This window comes from Musca domestica, unplaced genomic scaffold (genome assembly GCF_030504385.1).
Source record: "Musca domestica strain aabys unplaced genomic scaffold, Musca_domestica.polishedcontigs.V.1.1 92, whole genome shotgun sequence".
NCBI classification, from domain to species: domain Eukaryota; kingdom Metazoa; phylum Arthropoda; class Insecta; order Diptera; family Muscidae; genus Musca; species Musca domestica.
In genome coordinates, this window is record NW_026712441.1 from 2,269,038 (window position 1) to 2,283,445 (window position 14,408).

The following is a 14,408-nucleotide window of genomic DNA, read 5'->3' on the forward strand; positions in this document are numbered from 1 at the left end:
TGGGAAATACCCAATTAAAATATTTGATATAGTGCTATAGGATGATGGAGGCATTTTTTATTGAAAGTCTTTTAAAAATATTCTTAATAAGATTTATTTATTTATGTATGTCTACATTTATTTCATAATTTTGTAGTTTCTCCTTAATTATCTGATTGCTGAATTCATCACTCCACTACGGCTAAATGAAATCAAGAAAAAATCAAAAAAACAAGAAGGGGAGGACATGCAATGCCGGTCAGCCAGCCCATCAACATCATGATTGGATTGTAAATCATGTGAATCATTGTATATATAATCGATGGCTGCGTCTGTGTCTGCTGCGTCTGTGGCTAATAATATATTATGTATTTTTTATGCAGATGCCATTTCCAATAAAATGAATACGTGTGTAATATTTTTTCCAAAATGCACTCAACATTATCAACGAGCCATGGCAGCAGGCATATCTGTGGTTGGTTTCCAATGGCCCAATATGGCATGTGATGTTCCTCTCAAAAAAATTTCCATTTCGGCTGCATTGATATACTGTAGTTTTTTGCCTTCTTCTACCTCCCTCTGCTCTTTCTTCTTCTTTACTTTATTAATTTGCCATCACGAATATTTGAAAATTTACTTTATTTGGCTATAGCTGTAAATTTAATATGAAGAAGCAGAAACAGAAAAATCCACTCATCTTATCGCATGGCAATTCTTTTAAAATTCGCTGCCTTAGATGTTGTAGCCTTTTTCATCTTTATTTATTTCCAGCAATAGTTGATTTGAAATTGCCGGCAATTTGTGTGTGTGTGTGTGTGTGTATGTCTAATGAATCTAATGGCAACCGATGCCACTTGATGCTTTGCAATATGTCTATGACATAAAGTGTTCGAGGGGTTAAGCTGCTTTCCACCCTCCTTCAAAAAAGTCAAACATACTGAATGATTTCTCTTAATATTAATTGGATTGTTTGGGAAAGGGGAAAACTAGAAAAATATTTAACTTGGTTGGGTTTTCAACTGCACAGTGTCCCAATTATGGCAAATGTGTGTTAGAATAGATTTAATGTATTGGGAAAATTTCGGATGAAGGCGCCCTTTTGGAAAACAGAGGTCGAAGAAAGTCATCCAAAGATCCTAGAGCAGTAAAATTCTGTTTAGTTGAATGGTCAATGCAGAAAAAAGGGTGTAGTATACAGTTATCAATATTTCGCACACCTCTCTCGGATGTTTTAAATTTTTGGGATTATTTTTAATTCATGACTTCTATACCAAATCTATAGTAGGATTCTTTAACAAGAATCTGTAGTCTATGATGTTTTGTAGTCCTGATGTTTTGATTCTCCTGTCAAATTTATTGTGGGTATACTCTAGGTTTTTTCCTAGATTATGTGAGGTTAATGTTCTTAGTTTTCAATATCATTTTAATAGTCATTATATTTATATTTAGCTAGATGTGTTAGGAATTCAACACTACACATATATTCCTACGATAGGATTCCATAGCATCATCACAAAATCATCTGCATTATCTACGCCGTTATAATGGTCTGAAACACTTACTATTGGCTATCCAATATTTGAAACCTCATCCGTTCCAGAACCCAAGTTGATGTTCAGCTGCTCGGAAGTTATGGGAGGAGTAATATTGCTACAAGGTTTTTAGACACTATTGCTTGGGTGGACGATGGATGAATTTTACGAGACACTCGACTTCCTGCTTATCTAGCTATTGCAACATTACCATCGAGTTTTTATTCTGCCCCAAAGTTTTGGATTAGGTGACATTTGCAACACCACACCTGATAAACTGTTTTGAAATCTTCTCGTACGTCGTAGCATTCATGTCGCGGTGAGGTTCCAGACGAATTGACGATAAAATCAAATTAGAATGTTCACGATGAAAACAAATTAGAATGTTCTAGTTGCATTTCTGTATTGGTTAAGATTTTTATTTTTTCGAATACTTTTAATTTTTATGGAAGTAGGGGATCAATTGTTTCCATCTTTGGCCTATACCAGTATTGACAGAAAATATTGGACTACGCAAAATTTGATAAATATCAGTGATTTTTTTTTCATATTTTATAAGAGTTATGTTTATACCACAATTTCCGCAACTTGTGGGGAGGTACCCGATGTAGAGCGCCTAAATTGTCCATATTTCAACCTGAACTACTACCCCTTTTAAAAATATGACCACGTGTGAAGTTAGAACGAAGTCTAATGCTCAATTCGTTTTCCGTAAATCAAATAACCAAAGTATTTACCCCGAAGCTTTTATCTGAGGCAGGCAAAAATTAAGCTCATATATTTTTTAAGTACTCCTCGAAAGTTTTTGAATGCAATAATGTTTTTTCTTCTATTGCTCAAAGCGTCTGTAAGCATGTTACGGGCACATTCCATTTACAATAAATTTGCAAAATATGACTGTGTGAAAAACAGTCTTAAATTTTACATTGCTTCCCCACATTAGTCATTTTGTTTTTTAATACATTTCACCCAATGATAACAAGCCCAACTTAATAGGGAAGTTATTAATTTCGGTCGGCCAAAATTTGTATAATATGCAATGTGTAATGCTCACAGCAGCAACGTCTTGAGTGGATGTCAAGTACTATTGCTTCTTTGCCGGCCGGCCGGCACACATCATTATGTATCTTCCCCCCAATTTGTTGATATAGCAGTCTTAGCAAATGATTTAGGAGATATATGAAATAAATTTCCATCGCCATGATCTAATGGCTGATGCCATCGTTTAAAATTTCTTTGTGTCCCCAATAACAATGCATGTATAATGTGTGAGTGTAAATGTATGTGTGTTCATCATTGATGCTGACATTGTTTTCTTTTCGTTTCATTTTCCGTTTTTGTTTTCCAATTCTTGTGTATTTGGGAAATTCCCATTTATTTACAATTCTTCGAAATCCAATGCAAGTCATGATCTTTTCCAACCTCAACAAATATGAGGTTTTGTGTGCTGTCCTTGGTGATCTAGTTTCTAGTTTCCCCCCCAGAAAATTGTTTTCATTTTGCAAAAATAACAAATGTCGTAATATATTCCATGTTGTTGTTTTTGTATTCTTCTCAAAAGCTGACAAATTTCATTTGTGTTCTATTTTTAAATTAGTATTTGTCTTCGTTTGATGTTGCCAGTATCTCTTTTGGACATTATTTTTATTTATTCAAAATTTCATTTAATTTAATTTTGTTTCTGGTATTCGGCTGATTCTCACATATGTGTCTTGTGTCAGCGATAATGGGTTTCTGTGATGTTTATGATTATTGTGGCACCACTCCTTTGAAATGTCGTTTTATTTCTTCTCTTACCGGTTGTGTAACCCCCCTCCCTTGATAGCCAGCCATCCATCCGCCAACCAGTAAGTGTGTGTGTGTCGTGTTTATGTTTTTTGGAGCATTGGCGAAACCGTAACTAACGTGATATGATCACCTTTCAGTTTGGTGGTCATTGCACTGTGGCCAGAAATCTTTTTTTTTTTAATGTAAACATGAACCATGACCGGAAATAACAACGACATAAAAGATATTTCGAAAAAAGTAATATGATTACATTAAATAATTACGTGCTTTAATTTTTTAAATGTTTTCACATTAAAGCTGTTGCGGTTATGAGAAAGTTTGGTAGTTAAGCTATTTATGTGAGGTATTGCGTCTTTTAAAGCTTTTAAATGTTATATAATCTACCTTTGTAATAACATCAAAATGCCTTGGACGGATTTCTTTTGAATAATTCTCAGTAGTAGTAAAGGGTTTCAAATTTGAAAATTCGAATTGTGTAACATACCTAGTTAATGTAAGAACTGGTTATACCACTACCTAATAAAAGAATTGCAAAGTCGGCCAGTCGACAATTGCAAAGCGATTGATTTACATCCTTATCTTGAAGTTTTGACAACAAAAACTCATTGTTCATGATTCCGCATCGATTTTCATTAACGGTAACTTCCTCATTTTTATAGAAAAAAGGATCGATGCTTCCCAGCCCATAGACCGCACCAAACAGTACATTTGTCGGAAATGCATTTGAAATTCTAGAAAAAAAAAAATATTTCCACAATTTGGAAGCGTTGTCCTGGAGTTATACTATTCATGAGAATTTGCCAAAAAATATTGAATAGAGATGTCACTTAGAACTGTGAAAACAATCGTCAGACAACAGAGTGGTTCATATTAAAAACAAGTAAAAAAGCTGTAAGTTCGGCCGGGCCGCCACCATTTGGAACGAAATTGGCAATTCTCAAAAACAAAATCCGTTAAAAATTCTGTTATAGTCTTATTTGTAGTAGCATCCATTACGAACATCAAATAGTAAATTTGAAACAATTCCTGTGAATAATGAATAATGTCGCTAAAATGATCAAAATGCAGAATATCGAGAGGTACCGTTATATGAGGGCTATACGAAGACGTGGACCTACATGGCCCATTTTCAATACCAAAAGTCCTGCAGACATAACATATATTTGAGTAGTATTTTATCAATCTTCTTCAATTCGTTCGAAAGCAAGAGTGATTTCCACAGACGAATAGATGGACGGACATCGCTAAATATACATGGAATTTTATGATGATCAAGAATAAATATACTTTGTGGGGTCTTAAATGTGGAATGACAAACTTAATATACCCTACATATTATGGTGGAGGGTATAAAAATAATAAACATCCGGTACTACCTTATCTGACACATAATAGTCTACACATTTGGAGTTTGTAATGGGTACGATCTCCTTCGACAGAAAATTGTCTATACAGGTCCACGTTTTCTTATAGCATTCCCTAGCTAAAAAGAGCTAAAGAGTTGCTTCGCTTGGCCGAAAATGGTGAACTGCCGAATTTGGTTTTCTCCGATGAGAAAACATTCGTTGTCCAGCAGTTTGTAAGAAACAAAATGATCGTGTTTACTTGCCAAAGAGTTCAACTGAAAATGTCCATCTTCGGTTAGCCACAGGAACTCAAGCGCTGGCCATGGTGATGGCGTGGGCCGCCATAACAGCCGATTGTCGCTCTCCGCTCGTATTAATCGACCGTGGCATCAGAATAAATGCTGAATATTTCGCGAAAACGTTTTGGCCGCAGACCTTAGACATTCCAACAGGACTCAGAACCATCGCATTCAGCACGCGCCACCCAAGAATGGTTACAAAATGAGGTTCCTCGCTTCATTTCCAGTGCACAATGGCCACCAAAATCTCCGGATACCAATCCATTGGACTATTGTGTCTGGAGTATTTTGGAAAGGTTGGAAAAGATTGGCACTAAAAAATACGAAAGTGTCGATCACCTCAAGCAAACGCTTCGCTGGAACCAAAATACCGCAGAGCAACATTCGAGCAACGTGTGACAGTTTCATTGGCCGTTTGAAGTCCATAATTCGTGTCAAAGGTGACCGATTCAAACAAATCTAAACTTATTCTAAAATTTGATGCTATTTCCGCCATTTTTTGCTTTCATTGAAAAAAATTATAAAAGATGTAAAAAAAGGTCTAAGATGGCGTTTGACTTTGTTACAGTTTTTTTAATCTTAAATATCCACTAAATTATGTTCAAACAACACCAGATATACAAGTTCTTTGGTTCTCACAAAATCAATTCGATAATACAAAAAAAAAAAAAAAAAGAGAGAGAGAGAGAGAGAAATCCATAAATTAATTAAAATTTATTAATTCACTTTAATTAGGAAATCATTCTTTGAACAGTACTTCAATTGCAAGTAGTGCAATTGTGGTGCTGCGGCAATGCCAAACGTTACAACAATCACATGAGTTGTATGGGTCAGCACAAATTCACTTCATTCATACATTGAATTGCAACAAATACCAGAAAGAATGGGAAAAAAGAACTGAAACAGCAAACTTTGGTCAACTTGTCATTGGACGACGTTACGTGTATGGCCCGCCGCACATACGTATGTTCTGGCGAAAAAAAAGTTTTTTTTTTAAACTAGTGAAACAATGACACTAACACTCCAATAGACAATAAACTGTAACGTGAACAATAAACAGCTATACCACAAACGCTATGACTGTAACATGTCTTCTTACATTCGTTTTGTCTTTTCGTTTTGTTTTTTGCAGATGTCAACAGGAAGGCCCATCAAATGTGTAGTCGTTGGCGATGGCACGGTCGGCAAGACATGCATGTTAATATCATATACCACAGATAGTTTTCCCGGTGAATATGTGCCTACAGTGTAAGTTGTATTGTATTTGCAATTCTTCTTTTTTATTTCAGAATTTAGAAATAAAAAATAATGTTTCCTTTTTTCGACTTTATTCTAGTTTCGACAACTATTCAGCACCAATGCAGGTAGACACAATACAGGTATCATTGGGTCTATGGGATACAGCTGGACAAGAGGATTATGATAGACTCCGACCACTCTCATATCCACAAACGGATGTTTTTCTGATATGTTTTTCAGTTGCGAGTCCATCATCATTTGAAAATGTCACCTCCAAATGGTATCCCGAAATAAAACACCACTGCCCAGATGCGCCCATAATATTAGTAGGTATGTATAAAATGAGTAGTAGCTCAAAATTGTCAAAGTCTATAGAATTGCTTTGCACGGAAAATTGAAGATCGCACAGTATTGGTTTGGTTTAAGGATGCTCAGCTACAATCCAAGAGCCTTGGTCCATTATGTCCATCCTTGGTTAGGATAGAGGAAAGATATAGATGGGCTTGTAAAGATATGTTTTAGTAGGTTGGTTTACTAAACCAGTATGTTCTTTTAACAAATCTATAGGCGATAATGAGATATACGTCAAAGAAAAATGTTAGGGTTTCTATCTTCCATCTACCTAATAGCCTTTGTCTCATGTTTGATAACATGAGACGTTCATTTGTCTCTTACCCTTTTTCCATCCTAACATAGTCTGCATTAGTGAGGACTACTGTTATTGTTATTATCATATTGAGGTCAGAAATCTGATACATCAATAGGTTAGCCAACATGCCTGCTGTTATTCTTAGATTTGACCCACTTACTGATGGAAGGGAGCAGCTTCTTTTACTCGAAATCGCCGGTGTTATGGGCTTTGTATAGGAAATTCAGATTGCGCAGTATTGGTTTGGTTTACACTCGAATTCCTTTGGTCCATTATGCTCATTCATGGTTTGGATAGAGAAATGGCATATTTGGGGTTGTAGATAGATACTTTGGTAGATTGAACTGCTAAACCAGAAGATGCTTTAGCACACCTATAGATTATGATGAGATCTATGTCAGAGAAGAATGTTCCCCCAACTACCATATAGACTTTGTCTCCTGTTTGATAGCATGGCCCATCTATATTGTTAATGGTCAATGGTCTGCAACTACTTTTTCATGCTAACATAGTCTGCAGTAATCAGGTCATAGTCATATTAAGTTTAGACATCTGATAGGGTAGTATCCTGCCAATATGCCTGTCGTGATTCTTAGATTTGACATACTAATTTGGAGCAGCTTCTTCTTCTCAAAATCGTCGGCTACATGGGCTTAGATACGTTGCACCAGGATTTCATGTTAATTCTCCTGCAGGCTTCTTTGTTGAGAGGTTTTTTAAACAGAAGATCATCAATCGAGCTGAGTATAAATCCATAAATTAATTGAATTGGAACCAGACCTACCTTGTTCATTAGCCGTCTCAATCTTTGTTATATTGCTATGGCCTGAGACCCAACTTATAAATTACACGTGTAGAGTCCGGCAAATTTTTTTTTCGAAAATCGAGTGAAGCTTTTGCTGTGTGGCACGCAACGCTTCCCTGTTGAAACGAGATGTTGCCAATATCATCCTCTTCAATGTTTGTGAACAAAAATTCGTTCAACATGGCTCGATAACGTAGCGGATACTTCCTCATTTTCTAAGAATAATGACCCATTTATGCCTTCGGGACAGAAATCCGCACCAAACAGTGACTCGTTTAGAGGCATCAGCTATTAATGCAGTATTATTCAAGCTTATACAAAACCAAGGAAGATAAAAATAATTATATTTCAAATCAGACATGAGCTATCATCTTTACCTAAGATATTTCGACTTATTGGCATGTCCAGAGTTCGTACATGACCAAAAAATACGGAAAGTGTACTAATTAACATACTTCTCACATCCTTCTAGGTACCAAAATTGATTTACGTGAGGATCGTGAGACTCTTAGTGCATTGGCAGAACAAGGTTTGGCGCCACTAAAACGGGAACAAGGACAAAAATTAGCAAATAAAATAAGAGCTGTTAAATATATGGAATGTTCAGCCCTAACACAAAGAGGCCTAAAACAGGTATGCAAAATGTAATTTCACCTTAAGACACTGAAAAATTAAAATTAATTCCTTCAAATCCTTAACGTTTACACAGGTATTCGAAGAGGCTGTGCGTGCCGTACTAAGACCTGAGCCACAAAAACGACGTCAACGAAAATGTATAGTTATGTAAATATCGAACACGTCATGGTTTATATTTATACAATTTCCTGCAACTCCTGTTCCCAAAAACAAACAAAAAATTACAATGTTCTGTTTCCAATTCCTCAAAATATATTTTTTATTATGTCGTCATAGTCGAGATCGCGCCATTATCATCAACTTTATCCGGGTTATACGTATATCGTCTCTGTCTCTCAGTCTATCCTACAACTATCTCTATCTATATAAATAATTCTTTTTTATATTTTTTGTATGTATATTTAACAAATGATGAAAAACAATATTATTTTCTATTTAAGAACAAGAAACAAGTGAAACAAATCGAATTAAAGCATAATATTTGAGAACCTAATATTAACAAAACAAAAAAATTGTCCAAATGTCCTTTTAAAAGAAAATTGTCTACATTTATTGTAATTCTAAGAGATAACACAACAAACACAAACAAATCAAATCGAATCAAACCACTAGTTTTTATACCTTTTAAACTATAACAACTAAAAAAAACAAAGAAACCCTAAGCAGCTAAAACTAGAACTAACTCCTCAAAACACTCTTCCTTCCAAGAACAGAAAACCTAACTCGAAATATAATTATTGCTAATAAGTTTTTAATTTTTAAATTATAATTTTGTTGATTTTTTCCATCAAAGAAAGTCGTCCTTTGCGCCATTCATAACAGACATAAATCATTGTCATTGCCTAGATTTGATATTTCTCGAGTCATTTTATTTTCCAAAAAACAAGAAATTTATAAAAAAATTGTTTTTTAGTTTGTATTCATTTTAAACATTCTCGAATTTAGTTGAGATTATTATTTTTTAATCTGTGTTCTGTGTAATTATTTAGTTGTTGATATAGAACCAAAATATATCTAAATATTATTATTTATAAAAAAAAAGTTCCAAAATCATTTCATTTATTATACCCAACACCAATTTGTGCAGAGCTAATAGTATACATTTTTTTTATTGGAAAATATATGTGTATTTGAGTCTTTAGTCATCCTCCGAAGCTAGTTTCATACCCAATAAAAATGTGGTTTTTTGTAATTGCTGAACATTTTTTTCTTAGCAATTAACGGTTCCGAAGAATTTTAAACAAAGAAGCCTTATGGGTGGATTTCGTGCAATATATAGATCATTAAACGGGAAAGATCAAAATATTTCTTGCACAGAATTGTATAAACAAAAATTGCCATTATCATACACGTAAACCAGCTTCTCAACACTTCTAGTGGTGAAAAGACCTCAGAATACTTCTGTGATTTTATTTTATCCACAAAAACACATGGGTTCACCCCGATGAAATGGTATTGTTTTTCAGGTCCTTTTGCTATCTAATAGAAGGTTTGGCGTTGGGTTTTAAGTGGCTAAAAACTTTGATATCAGGGTTGGATGGTTAAGGTTGGACCCACTTCCAATTCGTTACTTTTGTAACATTTTGTTTTGACATTTTACACACAGAAATTCGTGCCGAAAGTCGAAAGTGTAAAGGGATTTAGATCCACGTGGATCGGGAAGTCTCCGAGTGGAGTATTTGCGATATAACTTTATAACATGTTCTAAAACCAAGATCCCTGATGACGGAGATTTAAGCATTGAGCAAATAAGTGTGTAAATTTTTGGAGGATACAAGCACTATAGAACTCATTGTCTCCTTTCCTTAATGTAATCCCTTAATATTGATATTTAATTTTGCTGTTAACAAATTGGCTTATGTAACAGATTTCAGATTGTTTTGGATTGTCCATTTATATGGAAATACCCTATTTAAAAAGCTTGGGATAGCCACATTTAATTAGACATTGACCGAAACCAGCAGAGGTTTCTTGTGGTCTCTAAGGATGGCATATAGTCTTGTTATCGTCTCCATTAGTAAACCCTTATACAATTAAGGTGTGGTATTATTTTATTTTCAATTAAATCAATGTTTCTAACAGGCATTCGGTCTGATTCCAACTGGAAAACAAATATGAAGTTATAAATTAGGCCAAATGATCTAAGTAAACAGGTGCCAAATAATTTTTTAAAACAGGCTTGAAATAGTGCTAATGGTATCCTCAAAATATCGTCCAAAATACACGAAATCATTTTTCGAGCACTACGAAATATTCGCCAGATATCTTTCGTGCGGCGCCATTTAGTATTAATAGCCCTTTAACATAACCGTAGAACAAGAGATGATTCCATCGTGAAATGAAGATTATAAGGGGATTGGTATATTTTTAAACCTTTTATTTTTTCAATGACGGATGTATACAAAGTTCAGATCGGAGACGCCTTTTATTATTTCCTTATTTTTTAATTGAAATCCAATGGAAATAGTTTTTTTCACCTTATTCGTTTTTTTTTTTAGGAATACAATTAATTTTTCTAATGAGTGAGAACATATTTTCTTCGTAAAAAGAAATGGAAAAATATTACCACCACATACCCCTCTCTTAAATAGTTAAACAACTCTATGATTAAAATAAAGCTTACTTTTAAAAGAAAATTTGTAATAATTTAATGAAAATAATAATAAGAATATTTTTTGTTTACTATATAAAATGCTTATCTAGTCAATTGAATATTTGTTTTATTTTTACAATAACAAAACGAATGAGAGAAGAATAAAACGCAAAAAGCAAACAAAAGAAATATAAATCAAATGCTATGTAATGTAAAAAACGCGAGAAATAAAAAATCCTCATTACATTAAAAGGAACAAAAAAATCCATTATATAATTACTAATTTTTCATACAAATATATGCGCGCATATCATTAAATATTTTCTTTTTATTATTGTCTATCATTTGCTGCCCTCCTCAATTCCAAACTAAATCCCTGGAAATCTATTTATTTGCATTATACAAATAACTAAGAATTGAAATATACAGCTGAGCGTATATATTGAACAAACAAAAAAAGGAAACAAATATTAAGCACAAATTTATTTAACTTTAACACAAAACAAAGAAAAAATAAATAAAAGAAGAAAGTAAGGCAGGCAGCTTGCTAATATATATTTAAAACAAAACAAAACTTATCTATAATAATATTTTCTTTTTTATACAAATATGTATTTTTATTATTATAATTTTATTGTTATATTTTTTACTTTTATTTTAACAATATATTTACTGTCATCAATAAATGTATTAATGAAAAGTAATCGTTTTTTTATATTATATTATAATAGTTACTATTAAAACAAATACATCTGCAAGAATTTTATAAAAAAAAGAATGGGTTTTTTTGGTATTTATTATTTAACAAGATATTATAATTTTATAATTTTTACTTATACTTCTTGATAATTACCAATCTTCTTGGACAGATAATTATATATTTTCATTGAGTTCAGTTGTTAGCAAATTCGATTCGGATCGATAAAAACTGTCGAAATGAAATCTGTATAAAAACTAGACTAACTAAAGATATATGGGAGCTATAACCAAATCTGAACCGATCTTTGTAACATTTGTAGAAGTATTTCTGGGCTGTATTTGATATCTGGTACCAAATATCGTAGTTGTGGAGTGCTTATTATGAATGAGAGGGGCTTAAAGACCAAATCAGGGAGCTAGCAATTAACTCTATTCGCAATTTAAATATTGCGAATTTTCCCTACATTCGGGTTGATACTCACACTCAACTTTCGGATTTGCATCACTGTGCACTTCGAACTTAGAAGTCAAAGACATTTATACTCGTTTTGATATTTCACTATTCTGGTACCACAAAATAACAGGTAAATTATTTACATAATAACTCATTACAACGAAAACACAAAAATACCCTTTTTCGCGGAAAATTAAAAATTTTAATTTTCCGACTGCGGAACACTACGATTTTATAGTGCTCCGGCTGCACTACGTTTTTTAGTGCTCCGACTGCTGTACAGTACGATTCTCGTTGTTCTCCGGTACATTATCACTAAAATATTTTTAAAGGTTGTGCTCCGGTACGGTACATTATCTCAGTGTACCACTCCACCTCGGAACGGTACAGAACACTACGGCACAGTACCATACTGTTTATTTTCGAACGCTGCTATAGAGTGCGTGATATCACTTCGAGAAGGCGAGTTCCACAAAATGGGGCTGATATTAGCCATTTTTCGCACAATAAACCCAAATCTGATCCAATCTTGATAAAATTTGACAGAGGTATTTTCGTGTAGTATCTGATGTTCGCTACCAAATATCGTTCTTGTAAGGGACTTACGCATGTGAGGGACTTAAAACCCCAAATCGGATGGAACATATAGCTATAGCTAAATCTGAACCAAATTTGACGTCTTTGGTTCTATAATTAATTCGATGGGATGTACCAAAATCCAGGTCATTAGGACTTATATTGGCCATTTGGTGCACAATTAACCCGAAATCAGTTGAAAATATATGGGAGCTATATCTAAATCCGATCCGATTAATATGCAAATACTTGTGAGATCGGTTTAGCAAAGCAGTTAAAGTTTTAAAATACAATAAAGTGGGTGGAACCGTTATGTTGGGTCATACCAAAGCGGGAACAATTTTTTACTATTGTTATCCATTGCGAGTCTTAAGTACCAAATTCGAAACATCGTGAAATTTGTGGCCAGGATCATAAGTATTTTAAATATCGGCGGGTACCGTTATATGGAAATCTTGGACCAACATGGACAATGTTTAAAAAACTGGTAGTTGAACCCACGGTACAATAAAAAGGTAAGGTAGTGCTACCAGCTGATTAAATTTTTTTTCTAAGTTCTATCAGATTGGACCTGAAAATAAGTATGCCAAATTTGATCGAGATCGGTTCAGATTTGGATATAGCTCCCATATATATTGTTCCTCCGATTTGTTATTTTTGTCCTCCGCAGTCGTAATATGCACTCTGTAACAACAATATTTGGGAAAATATATCAAATACATCTCAGAAATACATTTGCTAAATTTTATCGAGATCGGTTCAGATTTGGATATAGCTCCCATATATAACTTCGTCCGATTTACCTTTTATTGTACACCAAACTTCTAATACCAAATTGGATGAAATTTGGCACTTACGACCGAATTGAGTCTAGAAGCTAGTATGTCAAATTTGGTGAAGATCGGTTCAGATATAGCTATAGCTCCCATATATACTGTTCATCCGATTTGTCATATTTGTTACCCACAGCCGTAATATGCACTCCATAACACCGATATTCAGGGAAATATATCAAATACAGCTCAGAAATATCTTTTGCCAAATTTTATCGAGATCGGTTCAGATTTGGATATAGCTCCCATATATATCTTTATCTGATTTCAAATTAATTTTGCACCAAATACAATACAAGTCCGAATTTAAAAGATACAAATGCTTCGGCATACTAAGTCTTTTGAAATTTAAATTATAATTATAATCATAGCGTGTTTGATTGAATTCTCCCATAAAAACTTTTAATTGTTTTGTGGAGCTCTACTAAATTAGCAAAGTGGTGTAGGGTATCATAAAGTCGGCGCCGCCCGACTTTAGGACTTTCTTTACTGGTTTTGTTTTAAAAATGTGATGTCTGGCTTGGTTAAATACGTAAATAATGGTAAACTATCGGTGTTTTATCCAATGGAAGTCACGAAAAAGTGTCTGGGCACGCGACCCATCCTTTATCTTATATCTATATATATAAAAGAAAGTTGTGTTAGTTACTACGCTTATAACTCAAGAACCGCTGATCTGATTTTAAAGATTCAGACAAATTCGGAATTGTCTTTTGGCAGAAAAGGATAAAATTCCCCCATAATAATGTGGGGAATATGTCTGCTTTCAAAAAGGACAAAACCCCATGGGGATTGTATGGAGATTATGTCTGGTTTGTTTTTAGTCATAACCCCCATAATAATGTGGAGAATATGTCTGCTTTCAAAAAGGACACAATCCCCATGGGAATATGACTGTTTGCTGTGTGGACTAGTTACAAAAATAATTAATTTTAGAAATAATTGATTTAGAAGACATACTCAATGGATAAAATCCCAAG

At 33.8% G+C, this 14,408-nt stretch overlaps 1 protein-coding gene across 1 annotated transcript; it reads left to right on the top strand.

Annotated features, from left to right (window-relative positions):
* Window positions 1–3,118: 3,118 nt before the first annotated feature.
* On the top strand, window positions 3,119–9,121 carry LOC131806997 (ras-related C3 botulinum toxin substrate 1-like). Its single transcript, XM_059132004.1, has 5 exons — window positions 3,119–3,358; window positions 6,077–6,192; window positions 6,281–6,513; window positions 8,110–8,270; window positions 8,347–9,121. The coding sequence occupies exons 2-5, from the start codon at window positions 6,077–6,079 to the stop codon at window positions 8,422–8,424; spliced, it is 588 nt and encodes a 195-aa protein (XP_058987987.1). The 5' UTR covers window positions 3,119–3,358; the 3' UTR covers window positions 8,425–9,121.
* Window positions 9,122–14,408: the final 5,287 nt, after the last annotated feature.

Coding starts and splice junctions, on each gene's coding strand:
- LOC131806997 (XM_059132004.1), top strand. CDS start 6,077: ATGTCAACAGGAAGGCCCATCAAATGTGTAGTCGTTGGCGATGGCACG. Junction 6,514..8,109: donor TGCGCCCATAATATTAGTAG/GTATGTATAAAA, acceptor ACATCCTTCTAG/GTACCAAAATTGATTTACGT. Junction 8,271..8,346: donor CACAAAGAGGCCTAAAACAG/GTATGCAAAATG, acceptor ACGTTTACACAG/GTATTCGAAGAGGCTGTGCG.